This window comes from Salmo salar, chromosome ssa16 (assembly GCF_905237065.1).
Source record: "Salmo salar chromosome ssa16, Ssal_v3.1, whole genome shotgun sequence".
Classification (NCBI taxonomy): domain Eukaryota; kingdom Metazoa; phylum Chordata; class Actinopteri; order Salmoniformes; family Salmonidae; genus Salmo; species Salmo salar.
The window spans coordinates 67,098,958-67,124,404 of record NC_059457.1 but is presented as its reverse complement, the minus strand read 5'-3'; the positions used below and the strand labels follow the sequence as shown (position 1 = coordinate 67,124,404).

The following is a 25,447-nucleotide window of genomic DNA, read 5'->3' as shown; positions in this document are numbered from 1 at the left end:
TTGAAAGAGCAAAGATCAAGGTATCATATCCACTTAAATTTGTCACAGATTGTCATACACTCTGTCATAGTTGGGATGCCCAACGCACTTCTGCATGAGCGTTGGAGAGGCTGGTATCTGGCATGCATTGATTGCTAAAGATGTGAAAATGGCGGAGTTGCAAATGCTTTTGGAAGAGGAGATTCCAGCTGGACGTAGTGCTTTATTAGATAGTTTTACCAATTTAGAAAGAGTTGCCGAGTATTGCGAAAGCAACTATGTTCAGGTAATGATACTTTTATAACATTATCAATTATATATTCTACGAGTATCATCTTTGACGGTGGGCGAAGTGATGGCTACGAGCTATGCCGATGAGGTGCAGCGACTCAACTGAAAGGCTGCTCCTGTTAGCGCGACCAAGCCAGGCTATAGATAGCTAGCTAACCTTAGTTAGCTACTTCATGCGGAACGTAGCTATGTTTTTCCTAATATGAAAACATTGGTTGCTGTTCTCCAACCGTCATACATGTATCGTCATTTATCAAACGTTTATTTAGTTAGTATTTTTACTAACTTGACTTCGTTAGCTATTTACCTCCAACCAAATAATGCTTGCTAGTTAGCTAGCTGAGCTAGCACGAATTATCTGGGCACAGCTGGTTTCATGATTGACTGTGTCGTGATGGGGTACACAACAAGGTATTCAAGGTAAGGAATTGGATTTAAAATGTTGGGACACGTTCGGATACCAGAAGAGAACTAAATGAACCATAAGTAAACGAATTATGACTATAGCAAACGAGCTAACTAATTCCAACTAGCCACGGTTTCTAGTTAGCTGCGCTGCTATTGCTGTCAAATTCTCCAGTGGTAGGGGTTTGAAATTCCCAATTCGTGTCAACATTAGCTGGCTGTCAACATTGGTCGTGAAGAAAATATATATAATGTGTGACACTTGTAGGCGTTCTTCTCCTGCCAATACTTAGCGTTAGCTAGCTAATGTTATAGCCTTATTTTGTGTGCCAAAACAAGTCACTGCAAATTGGATCGGACATCCTGTATCATCAATGCCGAACTTCTTGTACTACAGACTGTAGAGTGGGAAAATAGGTGTTTCATAGACTACTGGTGGTTCTGGCAGTGGCAGAACAAGCTAAATTGTCCATAACGTTAGTCATGCCATGAAGTACGTTTTTCTAATATAAAGTGAGGTTCTGACACCGAGTGTGAAACATTTGTCAATAGTGCCACTGCCCTGGAACTAGAGGTCTAAACGGGTCCAAAAAGTTGGGCCTGTTCCGAAATGGATCTGGGACTTTCCCACCCTGACTCGATATGCATAAATTCATTTTTAAATATAGAAACCCGTTCTGAACGGACCCGAGTACAACTACACCCATTCCATATAGACCGGTCGAATCCAGGGCCGATCTGATCCGAGTGATGGAAGCGGCAGAAAATCATGTTTTTAAGCGACTTAATTAATTAACTGGTGCTGATAAAGCCAAGAGGGGGGAGAGAGGTGCTGCTATAGCAGGCGGGGGAGGGGCCATACTTTGAGCAAGTGACATGGGGAGGAGGGAGGGAGAGATGAGGCAGCAACATCCAAGCCGACTCGCCCTATAGTAGACTAATAGCTGCCATAGCTAGGTTGTTTATCGTCATATGATTGTAGTACCTGTCTAGGACGGCATCAAACCGGGAGAAGCTAGCTAACGTTAGCTAGCTAGGCTAACTGAGGCTTCAAATCAAATGTTATTTGCCACATGCGCCTAATACAACAGGTATAGTAGAACTTACAGTGAAATGCTTAGTTACAAGCCCTTAACAAACAATGCAGCTTTAAGAAAATACAAAAAAGAGTAAGAGATAAGAATGGCTAACAATTAAAGAGCAGCAGTAAATAACAATAACGGGGCTATGTACAGGGATTACCGGTACAGAGTCAATGTGCGGGGGCACCAGTGTCGAGATAATTGAGGTAATATGTACATGTAGGTAGAGTTATTAAAGTGACTATGCATAGATGGTAAGTTGTCATTTGATTAGCTGTTCAGGAGTCTTATAGCTTGGGGGTGGATGCTGTTTAGAAGCCTCTTGGACTTAGACTTGGCGCTCTGGTACTGCTTGCCGTGCGGTAGCAGAGAGAACAGTCTGACTAGGGTGGCTGGAGTCTTTGACAATTTGTAGGGCCTTCCTCTGACAACGCCTGGTATAGAGGTCCTGGATGACAGGAAGCTTGGCCCCAGTGATGTACTGGGCCGTACACACTACCCTCTGTAGAGCCTAGCAGTCGGAGGCCGAGCAGTTGCCATACCAGGCAGTGATGCAACCTGTCAGGATGCTCTCGATGGTGCGGCTCTAAAACCTTTTGAGGATCTCAGGACCCATGCCAAATATTTTACGTCTCCTGAGGGGGAATAGGTTTTCTCGTGCCCTCTTCACAACTGTCTTGGTGTGCTTGAACCATGTTAGTTTGTTGGTGATGTGGAGGCCAAGGAACTTGAAGCTCTCAACCTGCTCCACTACGGCCCTGTCAATGAGAAGGGGGGCGTGCTCGGTCCTCCTTTTCCTGTAGTCCACAATCATCTCCTTTGTCTTGATCACGTTGAGGAAGAGGTTGTTGTCCTTGCACCTCATGGTCAGGTCTCTTACCTCCTCCCTATAGGCTGTCTCATCGTTGTTGGTAATCAGGCCTACCCCTGTGGTCATCAGCAAACTTAATGATGGTGTTGGAGTCATGCCTGGCCGTGTAGTCATGAGTGAACAGGGAGTACAGGAGGGAACTGAGCACGCACCCCTGAGGGGCCCCCGTGTTGAGGATCAGCGTGGCAGATGTGTTGTTACCTACCCTTTACCACCTGTGGGAGGCCCATCAGGAAGTCCAGGATCCAGTTGCAGAGGGAGGTGTTTAGTCCCAGGGTCCTTAGCTTAGTGATGAGCTTTGAGGGCGCTATTGTGTTGAACACTGATCTGTAGTCATTGAATAGCATTTTCACATAGGTGTTCCTTTTGTCCAGGTGTGAAAGGGCAATGTGGAGTGCAATAGAGATTGCATAATCTGTGGATCTGTTGGTGGGGTATGCAAATTGGAGTGGGTCTAGGGGTTTCTGGGATAATGGTGTTGATGTGAGCCATGACCAGCCTTTCAAAAGAGTGCTACGGGTCGGAGTGCTACGGGTCGGTAGTCATTTATGCAGGTTACCTTAGTGTTCTTGGGCACAGGGACTATGGTGTTCTGCTTGAAACATGTTGGTATTACAGACTCAGACAGGGAGAGGTTGAAAATGTCAGTGAAGACACTTGCCAGTTGGTCAGCACATGCTTGGAGTACACGTCCTGGTAATCTGTCTGGCCCAGCGGCCTTGTGAGTGTTGTCCTGTTTAAAGGTCTTACATCAGCTGCGGAGAGTGTGATGTCCGATGCTGTTCCGGACGACTGTGTGATTATGCTCTCCGCAGCCGATGCAGTGCATGCACTTTCTCATCCTACAGTTACAAATAACTCCATTCAGAATATTAAGTAGCAGCCTGCCTGTTGGCTCTTTGTCGTTGTAACCTTTCCTTCTCCTTTAACTTTTAATTCTGTCAAATCTAATTTTATTGGTCGCGTACACATACACTCTGTTGCCAGTTTATTAGGTACTCCCACCTAGTACTGGGTTGGACCCCCTTTGCATCCAGAACAGCTTGAGTGATTCGGGGAAATGTAAATGTTGCTCAGTTGCTATCAAGGGACCTAACATGTACCAGGAAAACATTCCCTACACCACTGCCACCAGCCTGTACCATTGACACCAGGCAGGATTGGCCGATGGGCTCATGCTGCTTATGCCAAATCCTGACTGCCATCAGCATGACGCAACAGGAACCGGGATTCGTCAGACAAGGCAATGTTTTTCCACTCCTCAATTGTTCAGTGTTGGTGATCGTGTGCCCGCTGGAACTGCTTCTTCTTGTTTTTAGCTGATAGGAGTGGAACCCAGTTTGGTCGTCTGCTGCAATAAACCATCCGTGACAAGGACCGATGAGTTGTGCACTCCAAGACGCCTTTCTGCACCCCACTGTTGTACTGCACCGTTATTTGCTTGATAGTGGACCGCCTGTTAGCTTGCACGATTGTTGCCTCTCGAACTCTCATCAACCAGCTGTTTTTGCCCACAGGACTGCCGCTGACTGTTTGTCGTACCCTTCTCGGGTAAACCCTAGACACTGACGTGCATGAAAAGCCTAGAAGGACAGATGTTTCTGAGATTCTGGAACCGGCCCGCCTGGCACCGACAATCATACCACGCTCAGTTGCTTAGGTCACTTGTTTTGCCCATTCTAAAGTTCAATCGAACAGTAACCGGATGCCTGTGCCTGCATTATATAGCAAGCCATGGCCACGTGACTCACTGTCTGTAGGAGCGAACCATTTTCGTGAACGAGGTGGTTTACCTATTAAACTGGCCACTGTGTATTTTGCAGATGTTATCGCAGGGCAGCGAAATGCTTCTAGCTCCAACAGTGCAGTATACCTAACACAAAATGGTACACATAAATCCCCAAAATGTTCATTAAGAAATATCAGAACGAGTGATTTCAGAGTTTGGTGTATATGTATATAAATAATGTGTAATGGTGTGTATGGACAGTATATGAATAGGAAAGGTGTGTACAGCAGTAGTTAATTAGGGATGCACGATATATCAGTGAATCGGCCGATATTAGCAAAAAATGTCAACATTGGTATCGGCCCGATGTCTAGTTTAATGCGATGTGAAAAACCAATGTCAAAGCTGACGTGCATACCTATATAACGTAGGTAGGTACATGGCGTAATGAAGCCACATAAGATTTTGCGCTGCACGTGTAACACAGCATTCCTAACCTAGCCCTCAATGTCTGCTGTGTGGATCAAGCAGTCATTTGAAAGAGTAAGAACATTTCAGCGAGACAACTTAAAGGTGAAATCCATTAACGGCAAGATAATGGAATTCATTGCCCTTGACAATCAACCGTTCTCTGTTGTGGGTGATGTTGGCTTTCGCGACTGGTTGAGCACCGGTACACACTAACGTTATCAAGTGCGTTATTGTAAAGATGTTGCCCTACTGGAGTTACACAGTAATAGCGTCACTGCTATTAGCTTCACGACATAATATGGAACGCCGTTTGGGTCTTCGCTTGTCAAAAAAGATACACGTCAAATAACACTGTTTAATTCGCTTTTTAATTTGACAAGTCAAATAACACAGTTCTATTATAGAATGTTGCGTGTTCTGAATTTTTACTTGCAAGCCAAGCGTCACCACTACTGTCAGTAGGACTGTCAAAGCTATACAAAAAAGTCTGCAAACAAGCAAAAACTGGTCACGAACAATGTGTTTACAATACCGCGTTGGTAATAAAGCATTTTGTTCGATCGCAATTTCTGGGGTGGGTCGATAGCTAGCTTTAGCTTGGTACCTAGCTAGCACCAATACAACCAGCCTGAAAACAATGACCAGTAGAAACTGCAGTCATGTTCATTATTCATAGCAATGATTTAGGAATCCTTGTAAGTATTAGCTAGGTAGCCACTTGTTGTTTTCCTCTTGAAATTGAACTTCAGTTCATGAAAATAAATAGCTAGCCAGCTACTTAACCCTGTTCCCCAAAGCAAACGTTATAAGCAGCCAGCTAGCTTTATCTGGCTAGTGAGGCTCGACCTGACCGGGTTATGTGTTGTGAAGCTAGCCACAATAAGGATTAGGCACAGTACTGGAATTTGCGGTTTGAAAAGTTAAGTACCTATTTGAAAGTTATGCAGAAGGTTACAATTAGAGTCATGCCATATTTAGACTAGATAATGTTAAACAATGTTGGAATGTGAAGCAATGCAATGTGGTATCAGTCTAGTCGGTGAGACCCACAGAACACAACTGTGAAGAGTTTATGCAAATAACTTAACGCCCCCAGGGGCGGGTAGCCTAGTAGTTAGAGCGTTGGACCGAAAGGTTGCAAGTTCGAATCCCCCAGCTGACAAGGTACAAATCTGTCGTTCTGTCCCTGAACAAGGCAGTTAACCCACTGTTCCTCGGCCGTCATTGTAAATAAGAATTTGTTCTTAACTGACTTGCCTAGTTAAATAAAGGTAAAATAACAAATATTAGCGCTGTAGCTCTTATTGCGGGACTGTGACTGAAATCACCTCCCCAGTCATCCTATTGTTAGTATTGACATTCATTTTGCACTGTACAGCGTTATCTAAGGATTGGGGACTAATGAAGTGGGGTAACAGTCTACTCAATACCCAATATATTTTTTTCCCCAACATCCTCAGAGTTATCAGACTCCAAAACATCCAAGCAGTATTGTTTTTCCTCAGGAATAGTGTTCAATACACATAGTTTGACAATAAATGTGGCTCAATTCAGTTGTTTCAGAGTCCCGCAATAACAGCTACGATGCTAATGTTCTCTGGGTGTCACTGAGTAGACTGATACTCCATGTCATTGAGCCACAATCCATAGGCAACGCTGTACAGTGAAATAAGTATGCCCCCAATGCAATTCTAAAGTATAATACATCCAGTGTGATTGCAACAGATTCTTGTTAAATTAACAAATTGTCATTTGTTGATTACATTTTTTTTTTATTATTATATAACATTCCAACCTCGTTTTTAGCTTGATCTATTCAATGATGGCATAGTTCTACTATTTGTATGCATTTGCATCACTGTCAATGACATACTTTTTATTTTGAAGGAAAACCGCAAAGTCCACTATTGTGGCTAGCTTCACATGGATGGGTCCGACCACCATTAATCAAATAAGAACTGTCTTATAAATTAGGTTTATTTTAGATGATGACGCCTAGCTATATAGTTAGTTAGCTAACCATCGCTACTGAAACAGATTATGTCGTTTTGCTATGTTTTTGGGGAAGAACATTGTTTTGCATCCATGAGCAAGCTAGCTTTTTTTATGAACAGCAGTGTAGGTGTGCGAGACAACTTTACCAGCATCATAGCATACGTATCGATGAATCGTTGTGACATATGAAATACGAGTGATAGTGTAATCCATGTGTAATAACTACGTAAAAAAATAATATTTACGCGTTAAATTATGTGACGTGCAGTCATATTCAGGTGCTGGTTGGTCAAGTTATTTGACACGTAAACAACTTCTCTGATAGAAAACGGCCTACGTGGCATCTATTAGTCAGACATTTATTCTAGTGTCAAAATTGACTAAAAAGTGTAAATAGGATCATTTTGTTCATAAAGTCGGTCTCGTCCACAATGAGTTTTGTAAGTAAGTTTCGACAATGCTCACTTGCCCTCTAACACAGGATACACAGCAGCGGTGATTGCGCTCTATCTAATCCCACCCAGACAGTGAGACAGACTTTCCCGTCAGTGCAGCGGATCTGATTTTGTTTACGTAAGACCACACGTCGCGAATTTTTGTTTTTACTTGAGAAATACCGCACCGAACACCTTAACTAGATGTTAAACTGCGTGACTAAAATGTCAATTAATTACATATTTCTTGAGTTCTTAGAATCATTGACTATTTTGAAGAAGTAATGCTGGCTTTGTGCCTATGGTGTCTCATGGGGGCAAACATCAGTAACTGCCACATCGAACCACACCCCCAAGACTGAAATCTCATTTTTTCCTAATGAGCAGCAGAGAAACACATGCCAGAAGCCATGCATTCAGTCTGTCTTTAACACACCATCCATGGAAGTCAGGGCAGATGGGGGAGGGTAGAGGGTTGTCCTTTGAGAAAAGTAATGTCATTCAGTACATGCTGTCAACAGAAGCCATGCTTTCAGAAAAGCAAGGAAAGGTTCATCTCCAGGAAACTCTGTTTCCCTCTGAAAACATATGGCCTTGGCTTGCCTAGTCATCCTTCAGCCCCTGCAAGATCCTATTTATATGATATTGATGCTCTCCTTTTTTATGCTGCCTGGCTTTGTTGTTTTGTTATTGCCTCTCTACTCTCGTTTCTCTGTTACTGATGTCTATCTGTTTATACTCTCTCGCACTCTCCCTCCTCAGTCACCAGATAAGCACAGAGCATTGGAGGAGACTAAGAACTACACCACCCAGTCCCTGGCCAGCGTAGCCTACCTGATCAATACCTTGGCCAACAATGTCCTGCAGATGCTTGACATTCAGGCCTCCCAGCTCCGCCGTATGGAGTCCTCCATCAACCACATCTCACAGGTACGGCTGCCGGGCAGTGGAACACACTGTATATATACACACACACACACACACATCCATATAGCCTAAGAATACCTGATTCGAAACGATAAGCCTAGTTCAAAAAGCTGTTTTGTTCAAGTCTGTCAAGAAATAGACTTAACTGTATTTCTCCTCCTTGTGTGGCCCCAGACAGTGGACATCCACAAAGAGAAAGTGGCAAGGCGGGAGATTGGCATCCTGACCACCAATAAGAACACCTCTCGCACGCACAAGATCATTGCTCCGGCCAATCCAGAGAGGCCGGTGCGCTACATCCGCAAGCCAATTGACTACAGCCTGCTGGATGACATGGGCCATGGAGTCAAGGTAGGGAGCAGTGGGGCATTGATGGTTACCGACTGGATTCCTGATGATAGTAGTACGTCTTGTTTTTGTACTGGAGTGAGTTATCATCAACCTTTTTGTAGCACTAAGATCATGGACAAACACTGATCTTAGCGCGACAAACGTTTTGGGGGAAACTCCCCCCCTGTTTGGTACAAAGACAGTAGTAGGCCCTTGGGATAAGCACGAGGGCGTGGTGGTAATGGTGTGAGTCACTTTGTCTAGGACAGTGTGTGACTTGTTTGCTGCTTCCCTAACAACATCTGTGGACTGTAGGCCTATAACATTGCTACATGTGTTTCTGTGCATTTTCTCACTATTAGTCACTAATCCTCCTTTCTCTTTCTCTCTCTTTGCATCACTTATTTGCCTTTTTAAAATGAACCTAGTGGTTGCTAAGGTTTAAGGTAAGGATTTCTAACGAAATATAAAACTCTAAAAACACAGTTGGTGTGCGTGTAAGACCAGAGTGTGTTTTGTCTGATCCCAGGTTATGTTGTGTTGCTCTGTTGACTAGTACTTCCCTGTTGTTGTTTTTGTAACCTCTCTCACCGTGTCCTACAGGCCAGTGCTCAGAACATGAAGGCTGGAGCCGCAGGTCTCCCTCGCACCAACCCACCCACACAGAAGCCGCCCAGCCCACCCATGTCAGGGAAGGGAACCATTGGGTATGTAGACGTAGCAGGTACCACAACCCCTGTCCATGCTGCTCATGTCCTCGAGAAAAACATGTTTTCAGTCTCAGCCAACCACGATCAGACATCTAAAACATGTTCATCAATGGACAAGATCTGATCATCCAGGCACCAGGTGTCCCTTTGTACTACAGATTGCTGTAGTGTCCCTCTGCTCCTCCTAAGCCCCGTATGGTGGGCCAGGGACCAGGCTACCCCCTCACCACCCAGCAGCAACCTTCAGTGACATTTAGTTAAGGTCCGGAGCAGACCTCTCTGTGAAAAGGTCAAAGCTAGCCTGTGGCACATTATATGCTGTTTGGTGATCTAATTAATGTGCATACCTAATTTCTTCAATTGTGTGAGGTCATTCCAGTGAATGGGTATCCTCAAATCTGTTTATTGACATGGGCTACTGTTATTGTTGCTCTGTCCTGTTATGTGTCCCTGTCCAGTTTGTATCCCCCTCTACAGACCTGTCCATAACAGTAATGTATGTAATGGTTTATAACATAGTGTTTTATGTCTCTTCTAAAGTTTAAGTGCTGTGTGTGACCTTCAAACATGTCCCCCCCTAAAACGAGACGCATGTCGGTCGTCCATGTCACACTGCCCTAGTCCAGTCTCTGGTGTAGAGGAGGCATCTTTGTCTGTGGTGTTTTGGTTGCTTTTGTCCCCCGCCCCCGTATGTGTGATGTCATGTGACTCCTCCCCCCTCAACTCTAATTCAGGCTGTTCATGCTCTCCATGGCAACAGCGCTCAACGTTCCATCCCTTAAACAAGCACAGGGGGAGAAAAGACTTGGCTGCTCATCCATAGTTTTGAGGCTTTTTATTCCACTGAAGCACATCAATAGACATCACTGTCCTCGGTTGATGTTGTGCTGTGTAAGAACTGAAGCAGCAGCAGCTGTGGATACGACTGATGCATTTAATGCCTTTTCCCACCTACACCCCATTTTGAGTTTGCACTGGTTCTCTTTTATTTATTTTGGTTCCCATGTTTGTCCTCCTTTTCTTGTCCTCCTCCACCCCTCACTTGTGGATGTTAAACTCCTCTCATACCCCTCCCCTCGCAGGCGCCACTCCCCCTATAGGACACTCGAGCCGGTGCGTCCTCCCGTTGTCCCTAACGACTACGTCTCGAGCCCGACGCGCCATGGCAACATGGCGCCCCCACAGCAGAGCCCTGCACGCACTGCGTCTGTTAATCAGAGGAACCGCACGTACAGGTACCCCGCCCCGCATGCTCCCAGCACACCGCTAGCTAAAAACACGTCTAGAACACACTTCGAGCGGCCCTGGACTCACTGAACAGACACGCTTAGATTCAACTGCCCTGTAGTGAAGATCTGCTGCAATAGATGAGACACTGTAGCTACATGCTACTAAATAACTTTTTTCCCCCCAACCCTACCCACATGACTTGTAAAATAATATCACTAGAAAAACTGGTCTGAAACACTTTGAATAGGCACTACACCAAGCACACAGAACGAACATACAGCTCAGATAGGAATGTATTTCTTTATCACCTGCGTAACAGCAGAGGAAATTCAGATCAGATAAGCACAAGCAGCTCTGGGTGTCACTGAGGCTCCTACCAGGCAGTGAGAACAAGATCTTTAGGACTACATGACAGAGTATGTGCCACCAGAGAATACAGCTGATCCCTTTTCTCCGTCAGTCCCTTCTCTATTTCCTTCTGAGCACATTACTACGTTTGAAACTGACGTTAAAACTAATAGTAGCAATGGTTGACCTTGGCTTAAATTAAACAAGACATAGTTCTTTCAGCTCAACCTGTCTATGCGTTGGTCCTTTCTTCCATCCATCCAGTTTCTCACTCATTCCCTGTCTCCAGTCTCCTCCTCTTTTATTCTCGCCTTGATTTTCTTCAGATGCCTCCAGCTTTGTGGCGCCTCTGTCTTTATCACGTCATGTCTCACTAATGGACCACCGCTAAATGTCATGTTGTAATTTGTGACGTTTTATTCATTTCTTTATTGCTGTACATGTCATCTCAAAGCAGAGCTGTTCATTTAAATCCATTCAGTGCTAGGTAGGTGGGGGGCAGGATTTTGGACCAGGAGAGACCCTGGTTTGGTAGGTTGTGCTTGCAGGTCCTCTGATACCAATAGGGCTCTAAGGGCCGGTTTCCTGCACCACAGATTGAACCTAGCGCTGGACAAAAAAAATCACACTACTTTTTAGTCCAGTAGTAGGCTTAATCTGTATCTGGGAAACCGGCCCTACAAAGTGTATATATAACCTCTAATCTAGACGGTAAATGACTTAATGCAAGCGGGTGTTGATTGGGATATGTGATGGGCTGTGTGACATCATTAGCAGTGGCAGCAGTGGAGGCAGCCACCCCAGCAGCAGCAGCCGCAGCAGCAGCAGAGAGAATAGCGGCAGTGGCTCCGTGGGCTTGCCTATCGCCGTGCCCACGCCTGCCCCTCCCCCCTCAGCATTCCCAGGTAAGGTCTGGCCCCATGCCCTGCCCACTGACTAAGCTCCGCCTACTAGCTCTCTAAAGAGCAATACGGTCTGTCAGACTGCTTTAAACTCTCCTTCCTTCCCCCTTGATAGTGTCTGAGCACCTGTCTTTATCTCCCTCTCCTGTCTTTCCTTCTCCTTTCCTCTTTTTTCCACTGCCTTCCTCCCTTTCCCACCTGCTGATGGTACAGGTACCGCCCCTGCCCTTCCCAACCCTGCTAAGCCACCTCCCACTACCACCACTACTCCCGTCCCACCTGATGGCCTCCCTGTACTCTCTCTAGCTCCTAACCCCTCCCCCACCCCCCCACCTGAGGGTCCACCCGTGCCCCCTCCCCCACCCCAGTTCCCCACTGCCGTCACTAGCACCGGCCCTGCTGCTTTCAGCACCCCCGCACAAGGTGAGTGTCCCACCACCACCCCTGCATCACGTCCATCTCTCCCATCATCCCAGGACCTGTATCTGTCTGTGTACCAGCAGGCATGTTGTCACGTGGGCCGGTCGTTCTCCACCCCTGCATCATCAGAATTCCTCCATCACCCTCCCTCCCCACTGTCTGATCTGTCACTCTGTCTTTGCCTTTTTCCTCTGGGTGTCTCTATCTCATTCCCTCCTTAGGGCAACTCTCTCCCATCGCTCCCAGTCACCACCTGCATGCCATCATCACACCTTGTGCATGAGTTAAATTATTCTTGTGTTCTTACAGTAAGTGATGTTGAAAAGGGTCTTTGACTTGAAATCTGCCATGAGGATAAGATGTGTGAATAACAAAAACAGCAAAGTGCTTAAATTGATCCCATGAATTAAGTGCATCATTTGACGGGAACCAGAAGTGATAAGTTCAGCGACATAGCTACACCGTACCAAAATCTCTCTCTGGTTCCCCATGCTGTCTGTACCCCAGGTGCCCCCCAGTTCTTCAGCATGAACCGACCGGTGCAACCACAGAACCCTCCTGCGGTGGGGGGGTCTCTGCCGTACCGACGGCCCGCGTCATTGACGGGCCAGCCCAACTCCAACATGCCCCTGAACCAGCCCCAGCCCAACGGAGGACCCCACTTCAACCAGATCCCAGGTAACAGCCCTGACCAGCAACACGATCACTCCTACCAGAACGCAAATTGTCTTTTGTGTTTAGAGATTGAGTCTGCATTTTAGAGCTTTCTTTCATATATTACTCTCTGGTTTGGATCCTGCAGCGTTTGGGCTCCTGGTCCACCCTGTAACTCATTTGTAGAAACAAAATGTATACCGACCCAAATTATTTCTGTTACTTGGCTGAGAGTTTGGTTAAAAAACATGAAATACTAGCTGACAAAAGTTTTCAGTTCTTGTTGAAGCAAACTGTCATTTTGTGAGTTCCCAGAACCTCACTAGAGTATTGAATTCATACACGAAAACGCCATTTGATTTCAGCAGACAGGCGAACCTATGGGAAGGCACAAAGCGCCTTGGTCTCGGCAGCTTGCTGTCTTTTATTTTTTTTGTGTGAAAGGATTCCTGCTCTTGATTTAACCCTTTTTAATGCCTAGTCTGCCTACTGATCTAACTGGCTTCTATCATGTTCTAAATTCTAATTCCACCACATCTCTCTTTCTGCCTTCCTTCCTCTCCTTTTTTTCCTAATTACAATCTGCTCCTCTTTTTCTTCCCTCTTTCTCCTCTCTCGCTCTTCCTGCTTCTCCTGTGGTGTGGTGTGTCTGTAGCAGGTCCTCTTGTTGCCCCCCCTCCCCCCTCCATGCAGATCACTCCCCAGCTCCCTCTGATGGGCTTTGTGGCTCGGGTACAGGAGACCAGTAAGTGGCTTTTAGCTCCTCTGCCTTGTTGCCTCGTCTTGGCAGTGGCTCCGTCGTGCATGTGTTTATTTTACTCACGACGTGAGTCTATTTTTGTCGATACTTCAAAGCTGAACTATCCATCAACTTCGATTTACCTGTCTGAAATAAACTTCTCGTCTGTGCACGTTGAAATTGTTCTCCTTTCCCCCAGTTTTTCTTTATACACTTTCAGCATGGATACCCAAACAACCACTGCAGCCCTATGCCACATGCATGGGAATGCCAGTGTCAGTTAACATGTAACTAACCAACCAGTGGAATGTAGGCATGGTGATTCTTGACTGTTGTGTGTGTGTGTGTGTGTGTGTGTCCCCAAGTCTCAGACGTGCCCCCTCCCCCACCCCCCGTAGAAGAAGCTGTGTTTGAGGAACCCACCCCGCCCCCTCCACCTCCAGAGGACTATGAGGATGATGAGGAGGAGGAGGAGGAAGAGTCGGCCGTGGTGGAGTACAATGATCCCTACGCAGAGGAGGACCCCCCGTGGGCCCCACGCACCTACATGGAGAAAGGTAGCGAGTGATTCTCTCTTCCACCCTGATCTAACCCCTGCCCTGTCCACTTCTCCTGTTCTTCCCTCTCTTTCTCCCTCATCTCCCTCCCTTGTGCTCTACCCATCTCCCCTGACCTCTTCGTTCCTCCTCTCTCATTGGTGCACAGTGGTGGCGATCTACGACTACGCGGCGGACAAGGAGGACGAGCTGTCCTTCAACGAGGGCGCCATCATCTACGTCATCAAGAAGAACGACGACGGCTGGTACGAAGGAACAATGAGTGGCACCACCGGCCTCTTCCCCGGGAACTACGTTGAGTCTATCATGCACTACGCCGACTGAGGAAGAGGAGAGGTATAGGAAGGTCAAAGACTTTGTTAGGCAGAGCATGATCACATTGTGGAAGTCGACGAGGAGGAGACGAGCGTTCATGAAGAGTATACAATTATCCTCAACCGGTCTACCAGATGAAGTACATTGTACAACGGCCACTTGTAGATATTCCCTGTGTTTTTGAATGATATGAAGACTGTATGGTGGTGGTTTTTGTATGTACTATTAGGGCTTCATTTTGTCTTTACTATTATAAGGAAGGCCACAAGGATTATTGTGATTTAAAAAAATATATTTTTCTCATTTCCTTTTGCCCGTTTGCGCTTATTTTAAAGTTTTTTTTAATTTATTTGGACCATGTATTATATAGGGAGGGATGGTACAGTGGGCAGGGCTGCTGATTTAAGGATAAATATGTGTCAGATGATCCCAATGACGTTCTCTACTCTCAGCCCAAGAGAAGACACTAGAAGAGATGAGAATGCTTTTTCCAATATTTTCTCCTGACATTCCCAGAGCCTTTCTAGACTCATATTTTATTTACAACCAGGAGCTCCTATTGGTTAGTGGGATGAGATGGACTGTTGTGCTTGAACTTTATACGATGTCAAGTTTGGTGACATAACAAAGCTGACAGTCCCTGACAAGACAAGCACATACTTGGTCTACATTTGACAAAACATAGACATTACAGTGGCGGGTAAGACTGGGGGGGGGGGAACGATGAAACTGATGTTTTTAGCTCACCTGAACACCCATTTTGAAACTCTCTTCAGTTTGGATTCAGTAGTTAATGAATTGGTTCTGGCCCCAGGCTAGCTAGGGCAGCTTAGAACACTAGGGCTTAGAGCATGCTCAGTCACTACTGCACTTGCCTCACTTCACAGGCCAGTTCTAGTATCAGGATAGATAGGGAGAGCAGTGTTTCTCAACCTTTGGTCCCTGAGATGGCTAGCTGACACTGATTTGGTCAGCTCTAATTGAAGTGGTCTAAGGGAAGACGTTGGCTTCAACGGCACAAAACAAGTTTGAGAAACACTGAGATAGCCGTCTGGCCCAAAGTAGAAAGAGGAAGGATAACTCAAATTGCAAAATTAGTGAGTCTTAAGTCACTGCCTCACCTTGTAATCAAGAGAGAGAAGAGATTGACTTTGCCTTTTTTGGTAGACAAATACTCTGGCCACTCATTTGCATCAACGATTTCAATATTTTGATTCTTATTGTAGTGGGTCCTCAAAGGGTGGCAGACTGCATGTTTTTGGGGGAAAAGTATTCATTAGTCTCCTTTTCTGCTATATTATTATTCCTGTCTTAATATTTTAGGTATGGTGTGGTTATTGGTTTGGTTTTAAATATTCACCCATATTACCATCGTTGACAGGTGGGGTTTCATGACGCATTTATAGGTGATAAAGGAAGCTTGTGCCATATTGAAGTGTGTGTGCGCGTAGGTGTTTAAGATATCACTTCCATTTGCAATAAAAATAGCCAGTGGGATGGGTTTGAAAATGTAGATCTTTGAGTTGTTTGGAATTGAAAGCACATACATTTGTAGTAAGATAATTAATTGTTACTGAAATAAAATGAAAATATGCTGTATTACTGCCTCAGATGAGGACTAATTAAAATGAGCAGCCATTGATTGCAGAAATTAACCAACAAACTGTAACCGGCACCAAAACCTTTCAATGGTTTCATCATGCATTGAGTGTTTATATGAGGTACAAGTATTATTTCCAATGTGCTTGGCCATGTCTGAGAGCTCTGTGCTCATGTCAGTCAAATCCTTTATTTTTTATTAAAAGTGGGTCTGTTCTTGCATGCCATTTTTCTTAATACTGTAGTGGTGTCTGAAACCCAGTTGGCCCTTCACAAGGCAGCCCTAGAACTGGGGCATGGTCAGCGGAGCACAACTTTTTTGAATATTCAGATGTTATGTAGAATAAACATGCCTCTGACATGTAGCATAAGGACTCATGTCAGCTCTATTCAGGACATTTCTATCTGCAATGTTCCACAACGCTGTGCAACGTTAAATGCACCCCAGATACTACTAAACCAGCCTCATCCAAAGACTAAAGTGTAAGCTAAATCCATGTCAACTTTTATCCCAACGTCTGAAGATCAATGAAGTTATGGGATTTGACTACTCCAGAAGGAGCCATTCATTTAATGTGTAAATGGAGAATATAAGTGTAAGAACAAGTGTTCTATTCCCTCAGCCCAAGATCTCTCTGGATGTCAAGTAAAACAGTCCATAATGCCATTGTGTTGCACAGTAAAAAAGTAACTTTAGAAATAAATATCATATTTGTAAAACCATGAGAACAAAAACCAATAAAACGATTAAGATTTATTGTGGTATTAATCTTCCTTTTTACAGACTACAAACAAGTTACCACGTGCTCCGTTTTCAGACGGACCTGTGGGGTATGAGATTCCTCGTTTCATCGCACTGTACTGGTGACAGCAGATACAAAAATCATTCATTTTCTATGCTAAAGTAAGCATTCTCATTGAGTTTATTTCATCAATCTAGTTATACCTTAACAGTGTAATTAACTGACTCAAGTGTCCGTTTAAACAGTTTCTTTAACAATAATAAACCCCAGAGTAAAGATAGAAAACAATTCCCACAAAATATAGAAAAGCTGAACACATCTTTTTCTTTGAAGAGAAGAGTTGCCCCCAAATGAAAATGGTACTTACTTTACGTAAAGTGAAAAATTCATTAGTTTTATACAACAGTATTGACTTGGAATCATCTTGACAACTCCCACAACTACCAACAGTACAGAAGAGTAAAGGATCTATGAGGGGTGATACCGGAGAGAGAGAAGGGTTAAAAATCTCACTGCAGACAGTGAGTGAAACTATACATGGGTTGTCTGAAGCAGCCAGTCCCCTTTCACTTTAAGGCTCACAGATGAGTGTCTCGACCACAAACTTGTTCTCAAAGTGACGGATCGTCCTGCAGTTCAGGGCTTCACGCTTCTCCCTGCCTGCAAGGTACAGATGAAGGAATATGTATTCAAAATGGGTGTGTAGGCCTATATAAAACATCTGCTATAGCACCTGTTCATTGGCCAGAGTATAATGCTGTGTGTTCTCAGGTCCACCAAGGGCCCGAAGGAATTTCACAAAATGGTCAATACATGACTATTCGGGGTACATCTTAAAAAGTGTGTGTGCAAGTACTGACCCAGTATGGTGTGTGTGTGTGTGTGTCAGCAGTACTAACCTAGTATGGTCTCTCTGCGTTCCAGCTTGTAGGTGTCTCTGCCCTTGCAGAGGCTGTAGATGAAGTATCCCAGCTGGTCAACGTTCTCCAGACGCTCAGTCACCATCATCTGCTCATGGACCAGGTAGGACTGGGGAAGGTAGGTACCAGCCTGGAGGTGGGGGGCAAATCACACACTTAATTAACATTATTTCCTCCAACATTTGCTAGATTTTTTTATTTTTATAATTGAAATACATATAAACATCTCCAGTCGTATGTGTGTGTCTATGTGTTACAGGTACCTTGATGTTGATGAGCAGCTCCAGCAAGTCCTTGGGAGGCATGACGATGGAGGTGTTGAGGGGGATGACGTAGCACTTGTTCAGGCTCAGGTCCAGGTAGGCCGTCAGCCTCTGAGGAGGAGGAAAGGTATTAGATCCAACGCTACAAAAACACCCGGAGGTACTTTACATTCAAACCTCAGACCTCAACACACATGATTACGTTCAACAACTTCAATTCAGCACGTGTTTTATTAACTCAGTATTGAACACTTACCGGTTTCTATAAATAGGTGTTTGACGGCTAATACACTGGTGGAAGGACTTTCCTCTTTGAGCCGTAAATGCATGGAAGCAGCTAGATAGACCGAGCTCTGTGATGTCACATATGCAGTATCTCTCAACAACAATTCAGACCACTGCGTGTGTGTAGGTTTCCATCCAATTAACAGATTCATGTGAATTTTCTAAAATCCACATAAAAACAGGCACATTCCCCCACCAGAGATGCATTTCATCAAATTGACTTGCTGCGGATAAAAGGCTGTGCTTGATGACTTAACACCTTTTGCAGTTAAATTCCCATGTACCAAATAAAAACACACAAGTTAAATGGGTTTCCATCAGATGTTCAGTGTGCCCACTCTGGTATTGCCACATGCGCTCAAGCCAACAGCTCACAGATATATATGGGAGTATAAACCTACATGACGAGATTATGGACAAAAGAGCAAGATTATTTTTGATTTGTCAAAACGGCAGCCAAGCATTGCTGACCATGTCACCAGAATAAGACTCTGGATATTTATGGGAAAGGCGCACCGTGCTCATTACCTTGCACATTCACCACTCTGAAGTTCTTCAAAACGGATTTAATCTGTAGCCTAATAAACTGCATGGTTCCGATGTGATGGTTATTATATCAATATTTGCACATAAAAGCGTTTCCACCGGCATTTCTCACAATTAATTTTACCAACACAAAAGAGCTCACCTTGTCTAGTGTACTTAGGGTTGTCGACATTTGGAAAGTTTACCGACAAATGTTCTGTTTCGGCCTGTCGTGACTTTTTATCCGACATGCACATCAGTCACATAAAAAGGTTGGATGGAAATCTGGTTTGTGTGTGTGTGTGTGTGTGTGTGTGTGTGTGTGTAGCAGTGTTCTCTTCTCACGTTTTTGAAGTCATGGACGATGTCGGCCGGGTCGCTGTCTGAGAACTCGGGCACGGGCACGTTGATTAGCGCCACCTCCTCCAGCACACGGATGCTCTCCTGGACGTGTCTCAGTGCAGAGGGCAAGGCCACCTCGTCCTCGTCCTGAACCATGTAGTCCTGCTCAAGGTAATCCACCCCGCACCAATACACCCTGCGCTCCTGAGGAAGTCAAGGTAACACGACGACAGTGAGGACTTGTCTCTCACACTGACTTGCTCTACCTTACCAACACTGTAAATAGTTAGCTAGCACACTGGGTTGGTTTCCCAGAAATATCTCCTGATTAGGGGTTCATTCAAAAGTCCAAGACTAGGCTTAATCTGTTTCTGGGAAACCAGCCCACAGCGTATGCAAATATGTCCTCTAACCAAGGAAAGGAAGCTTTAACTATACCGAACAAAAATATAAAACACAACATGTAAAGTGTTGGTCCCATGTTTAATGAGCTGAAATAAAAGATCCCAGAAATGTTCCATATACACAAAATCTCCTCTCAAATTGTGTGCACAAATTTGTTTACATCCCTGTTAGCATTAATCCTTTGCCAAGATAATCCATCCACCTGAAAGGCGTGGCATATTCAGAAGCTGATTAAACAGCATTATCATTTCGCAGGTGTTGGGGACAATAAAAGTCCACTCTAAAATGTACAGTTTTGTCACAACACAGTGCCACAGATGTCACAAGTTGAGGGAGAGTACAATTGGCATGTTGACTGCAAGAATGTCCACCACAGCTATTGCCAGAGAATTGAATGTTCATTTCTATACCACAAGCTGCCTCCAACGTTGTTTAAGATAATTTGGCAGTACGTCTAATTGGTATGACAACCGCAGATCACGCGTAACCACGCCAGCCCAGGACCTCCACATCCAGCTTCTTCACCTACGGGATCGTCTGAGACCAGCCACCCGGACAGCTGATGAAACTGAGTAATTCTTCCTGTAGTAAAGCCCTTTTGTGGGGGAAAACTCATTCTGATTGACTGGCCCACCCATGGCTGTGCCCCTGCCCAGTCATGTGAAATCCATAGATTTGGGCCTAATGAATATTTCAATTGACTGATTTCCTGATATGAACTGTAACTCAGTAAAATCATTGAAATGGTTGCGTTTATATTCTTGTTCAGTATATAGTTGAGCCTATGGCATTATAGGGGTCTAACCAACAGTCCCTCACCAGTATGTAGGTCTTGTAAAGGTAAGCCCCTCCCACCACCACACCTGACAGCATGAGAGCCAGTCCCAGGCACCTGTACCAGCACCACACCTTGGACTGCCGACGCACCCGCATGCCATCCTCCAGGTCCTGAGTGTAAGAAGACAAATATAGTGCATGCACATTTGATTTGATCACTTACAATACATTACACCAGGCAACAGATACAGTACATAGGACTATATTAAAATCGCAGAGGATACATAAACAAAAACAATCCTCTATAACATACAGAGTAGAGCCTATAGACAGCCTCTCGCAATACCAGCATGTCTGCCTGTTTGTTCCATTACATAATATTGGTTCATCAACCTTTCTCAATTAACAGTAGGCTGTCAGCCCAGATGAATCATAGCTAGCATTAAGAAAACTGAACTCTATAAATCCTCTTTATTGTTCAAATAAAAATCACTCCAACACAACATAGCCAAACGGTGTTTGATTCAAATAGTGTGACTAAAGCAGCACAATACAGCTGTGGTGTGTTCTGTTGATATCAGTTGGAGTATGGTAGTCGTGATAGAGAGATGCTTATGCAACATACCATTCAAACACACAGCTAAACCTACCTCCCTTTCTCTTGCTCACCAACCCTCCCTCGCTTCTCTGTGACCTTACACCTCCTTTCCATCATCTACTTCTTCAAGACATTCTAACCATTATTCATTTACCGCCTTATCTTTTAGCCCTCTCCATCATCTCTGTTGTTTTGCTCCCTCACTTTAATATTATGGAGCCCAGAGGCACATGTTGTAATTTGGTGGCAGGCCCTTTTCCTGAACTTGCTGAAGTTGTTTATGCAGAGTTGGGGTGGGGTTCGTATTGAAACAAAAGAGTGGATGTCAACAGCTCTAGCTCTCCCTGGAGATCAGATGAGGAAAACAAAACAGATCCCCATGCTCGTACTTTAGTGGAAGAACATATTGTTTTTCCTCCCCATTAGTCTACTGTCGATACAGAGACGTGCTTGAGGTAAACCAAGGTGCATATTTTCATGAATCCAAAATTAGCAACAGATACAGGGGCTATTGAATGACGGCCATGCTTGTCTCACTCTCAAGTCATTTCAGGTTGGCTTATGGCTACAGGTCAGGAATAAGGAGGTGGCTCATGGATGGTCTCTGTGGACTATGCTGTCTGGTCATGTCACAAACCTTCACTACTCTGACACCTTATCCAGGATATTAGCATTTAATCTCACCCGTCTGCTGCATTCCGCTGCAATTATTGCCCAACTCACTCAGATTCTCTACAGTGAATAAATTCTCTATAGACTTGTAATCTCATCTGCATTCTATTTCCAATGGAACCATGTATCCACCCAGACACATTGCATTTGGAAAGTATTCAGACCACTTCCCTTTTTCCACATTTTGTTACGTTACAGCTGTATTCTAAAATAGATTAAATAGTTGTTTTCCCTCATCAATCTACACACAATATCCCACAATGACAAAGCAGTGATTACAGCCTCGAGTCTTCTTGGGTATGACGCTACAAGCTTGGCACACGTATTTGGGAAGTTTCTCCCATTCTTCTCTGCAGATCCTCTCAAGCTCTGTCAGGTTGGAAGGGGAATGTCGCTGCACAGCTATTTTTAGGTCTCTAGAGATGTTCGATTGGTTCCAAGCCCGGGTTTCGGCTGGGCCACTCAAGGACATTCAGAGACTTGTTTTCCGAAGCCACTCCTGCATCGTCTTGGCTGTGTGATTAGGGTCATTGTCCTGTTGGAAGGTCAACCTTCAAATCAAAAGTATTTGTCACATGCGCCAAATACAACCTTACAACCTCAGCAGTAAATAACAATAGCTGGGCTATATACAGGGGGTACCGGTACAGAGTCAATGTGTTAATGTGCGAGGGGGGGGGCACCGGTGTCGAGGTAATTATGTACATATAGGTAGAGTTAAAGTGGCTATGCATTGATAGAGCGTAGCCATTTAATTAGCTGTTCCAGAGTCTTATGGCTTGGGGGTAGAAGCTGTTTAGAAGCTTCTTTGACCTAGACTTGGTGTTCCGGTACCGCTTGCTGTGTGGTAGCAGAGAGAACAGTCTATGACTAGGGTGGCTGGAGTCTGACAATTTTTAGGGCCTTCCTCCGGCACCACCTGGTATAGAGGTCCTGGATGGCAGGAAGCTTGGCCCCAGTGATGTACTGGGCCGTACACACTACCCTCTGTAGTGCCTTGCGGTCAGAGGCCGAGCAGTTGCCATACCAGGCAGTGATACAACCCGTCAGGATGCTCTGTAAAACCTTTTGAGGATCTGGGGACCCATGCCAAACCTTTTCAGTCTCCTGAATAGGTTTTGTCGTGCCCTCTTCAACTGTCTTTGTGTGCTTGGACCACGTTACTACTTTGTTGGTGATGTGGACGTCAAGGAACTCGAAGCTCTCAACCTGCTCCACTACGCCCCTGTCAATGAGAAGGGGGGCGTGCTCGGTCCTCCTTTTCCTGTAGTCCACAATCATCTCCTTTGTCTTGATCACGTTGAGGGAGAAGTTGTTGTCCTTGCACCACAGTGTCAGGTCTCATCGTTGTCGGTGATCAGGCCTACCACAGTTGTGTCATTGGCAAATTTAATGATGGTGTTGGAGTCATGCCTGGCTGTGCAGTCATGAGTGAACAGGGAGTACAGGAGGGGACTGAGCACACACCCGAGGGGCCCCCCCGTGTTGCGAGTTGAGGATCAGCGTGGCGGATGTGTTATTACCGCTGAACCTTTTCCCCAGTCTGAGGTCCTGAGCGCTCTGGAGCAGGTTTTCAACAAGGATCTCTGTACTTTGCTCCGTTCATCTTTCCCCTAAATCCTGACTAGTCTCCCAGTCCCTGCCGCTGAATAACATCCCCACAGCATGATGCTGCTACCACCATGCTTCACCGTAGGGATGGCATTGGCCAGGTGATGAGCGGTGCCTGGTTTCCTACAGATGTGACACTTGGCATTCAGGCCAAAGAGTTCAATCTTGTTTCTCATGGTCAGAGTCCTTTAGGTGCCTTTTGGCCAACTCCAAGCGGGCTGTCATGTGCCTTTTACTGACGAGTGGCTTCCGTCTGGCCACTCTACCATAAAGGCCTAATTGGTGGAGGGCTGCAGAGATGGGAGAACCTTCCAGAAGGACAACCATCTCCACAGAGGAACTCTGGAGCTCTGTCAAACTGCCATTGGCTTCTTGGTCACCCCCTGATCAAGGCCCTTCTCCCCCGATTGCGCAGTTTGGCCAGGTAGCCAGCTCTAGGAAGAGTCTTGGTGGTTCAAAACTTCTTCCATTTAAGAACGATGGAGGATACTGTGGGGACCTTCAATGCTGCAGAAATGTTTTGGAACCCTTCCCCCGACCTGTGCTTCGACACAATCCTGTCTCGGAGCACTACAGAATTCATTTGACCTCATGGCTTGGTTTTTGCTTTGACATGCACTGTCAACTGTGGGACCTTATATAGACAGATGTGCCTTTCCAAATCATGTCCAATCAATTTAATTTACCACAAGTGGACTCAAATCAAGTTGTAGAAACATCTCAAAGACGATCAATGTAAGCAGGAAGCACCCGAGCTCAATGTCAAGTATCATAGCAAAGAGTCTGAATACTTATGTAAATAAGGTATTTATTTTTTGTTGTATTTTACCCCCTTTTTCTCCCTAATTTCATGATATCCAATTGCGATCTTGTCTCATCGCTTCAACTCCCCAACGGGCTCGGGAAAGGAGAAGGTCGAGTCATGTGTCCTCTGAAACATGACCCGCCAAACAGTGCTTCGTAACACCCGCCCTCTTAACCCGAAGGCAGCTGCACCAATGTGTCGGAGTTAACACCATTCACCTGACAACCGAGGTCAGCCTGCAGGTGCCCGGGCCGCTACAAGGAGTCGCTAGAGCGCAATGAGTCAAGTAAAGCCCCCCCGGCCAAACCCTCCCTAACCCGGACGACGCTGGGCCAATTGTGCACCATCCTATGGGACTCCAGGTCACGGCTGGTTGTGACAGCCTGGAATCGAACCTGGGTCTGTAGTGACACCTCAAGCACAGCTATACAGTGGCTTAGAACACTGCGCCACTCAGGAGGCATCAATTTTTATGAACTTTCTAAAAAAAAAAGTTTTGTTTTGTCATTATGGGGTATTGTGTGTTTCGTTTGATGTGTATTTAAAAAAAAAAAAAAATTTTGAATAAGGCTGTAATGTAACAAAATGTAGAAAAGTGAAGGGGTTTAAATACTTTTCGAATGCACTGTACCTTTATTATGGGCAATACCCTGCGCCAACCTTAAACTTATAGGCATGAATCCAGGCGCTTGGGGTGAGTTTGGACTCACAGGCTTCTTATTGCGGATACAGCATCTAATAACAGTTGATAGGTTAACAAAAACGTCTGTACACAGCATGCATTTTGTCAGGAGGAAAGACAACACACCGACCGTACGACATTAATTGTCTTGATATGAATGGACCAAATCAAGTGTATCTATGGCGTCTACATAAACGCATTTAACTTTTATTCTTCATAACCAAGACAGGAAGAACTGTTCGAATGAATAGTAAAGACGACCTGAATGTTCTTCGGGTATTTCATGCCTCCAGGCCTATACTAAATCAACACCGAATCGAAAAGCTAACACGGTCCTGCGAACAACACTCAGTCTGCCGAAAATGATTTGTGTAGCAGCCATTTTTCCGACATCGCCCGTGTCACTGGTTGAATTATCAAGAGCCTAGACATGTTTCTAATCGACGTTACTTTGTTTCAGTTATGGTTCTACGTTGTTTGAACGGTTACAGTTTTGTCATCCACGTTTGTTGCAACAAATATTAACCACATTGGTTTAGCTCAACTCACCCTCTCCTCCGGAATAAGCGCTTCGGCATTGCATGCTTTCTTCAAATCCCTTTGTCCAAAGGACGAGTTAAATGTTACTTTCACCATTTTTTAAATCTAAATGTTATACCAAGCGACGAAATCACCTTCTGCAGGAATGTCTTCGTGCGGCCTCTGATTACAATGACGTCGCAAAAAAACAAAAAAACACAAAACATCCCGAACGGGTCACATGAGTGATTGCAGCCATTTGGCTGCATTCAAGAACCTATACGGTTTTACAAACTTTCTTGAACGTTTTTT

The 25,447-nt window shown here is 45.0% G+C and overlaps 2 protein-coding genes across 20 annotated transcripts; one reads left to right on the top strand and one right to left on the bottom strand.

Moving 5' to 3' along the window:
* Positions 1–53: 53 nt before the first annotated feature.
* On the top strand, positions 54–16,745 carry LOC106574254 (abl interactor 2). Of its 18 annotated transcripts, none has more exons than XM_014150004.2 (12): positions 54–265; positions 8,020–8,187; positions 8,359–8,535; positions 8,943–8,960; positions 9,118–9,221; positions 10,307–10,459; positions 11,577–11,707; positions 11,918–12,127; positions 12,632–12,802; positions 13,437–13,523; positions 13,883–14,074; positions 14,223–16,745. In XM_014150004.2, exons 1-12 carry the CDS (start codon positions 95–97, stop codon positions 14,396–14,398), a joined length of 1,758 nt encoding a protein of 585 aa, XP_014005479.1. In that variant the 5' UTR covers positions 54–94; the 3' UTR covers positions 14,399–16,745. The 18 variants fall into 18 exon arrangements, with proteins under 18 accessions (XP_014005479.1, XP_014005478.1, XP_014005480.1 ...); XM_014150003.2 differs by having other exon boundaries at positions 13,434–13,523; XM_014150013.2 differs by lacking the exon at positions 54–265 and adding an exon at positions 386–690 and having other exon boundaries at positions 13,434–13,523.
* Positions 16,728–25,430, bottom strand: LOC106574255 (integral membrane protein 2B). Of its 2 annotated transcripts, XM_014150017.2 has the most exons (6): positions 25,166–25,430; positions 20,291–20,419; positions 19,070–19,270; positions 17,915–18,025; positions 17,631–17,781; positions 16,728–17,391 (listed from the first exon to the last, which is right to left on the bottom strand). In XM_014150017.2, the coding sequence occupies exons 1-6, from the start codon at positions 25,250–25,252 to the stop codon at positions 17,303–17,305; spliced, it is 768 nt and encodes a 255-aa protein (XP_014005492.2). In that variant the 5' UTR covers positions 25,253–25,430; the 3' UTR covers positions 16,728–17,302. The 2 variants fall into 2 exon arrangements, with proteins under 2 accessions (XP_014005492.2, XP_014005493.2); XM_014150018.2 differs by lacking the exon at positions 20,291–20,419 and having other exon boundaries at positions 25,166–25,355.
* Between the last annotated feature and the right edge of the window lie 17 nt (positions 25,431–25,447).

Bases quoted from the DNA above. Each gene is read 5' to 3' on its own strand.
- LOC106574254 (XM_014150003.2), top strand. From the start codon at position 95: ATGAGCGTTGGAGAGGCTGGTATCTGGCATGCATTGATTGCTAAAGAT. The intron at 12,803-13,433 runs GTAACAGCCCTG...GTGTGTCTGTAG, and splicing joins CCACTTCAACCAGATCCCAG to CAGGTCCTCTTGTTGCCCCC. The intron at 14,075-14,222 runs GTAGCGAGTGAT...ATTGGTGCACAG, and splicing joins ACGCACCTACATGGAGAAAG to TGGTGGCGATCTACGACTAC.
- LOC106574255 (XM_014150017.2), bottom strand. From the start codon at position 25,252: ATGGTGAAAGTAACATTTAACTCGTCCTTTGGACAAAGGGATTTGAAG. The intron at 20,420-25,165 runs GTGAGTTGAGCT...TCTTACACTCAG, and splicing joins CGCTTATTCCGGAGGAGAGG to GACCTGGAGGATGGCATGCG. The intron at 19,271-20,290 runs GTGAGGGACTGT...TGACTTCCTCAG, and splicing joins TTTACAAGACCTACATACTG to GAGCGCAGGGTGTATTGGTG.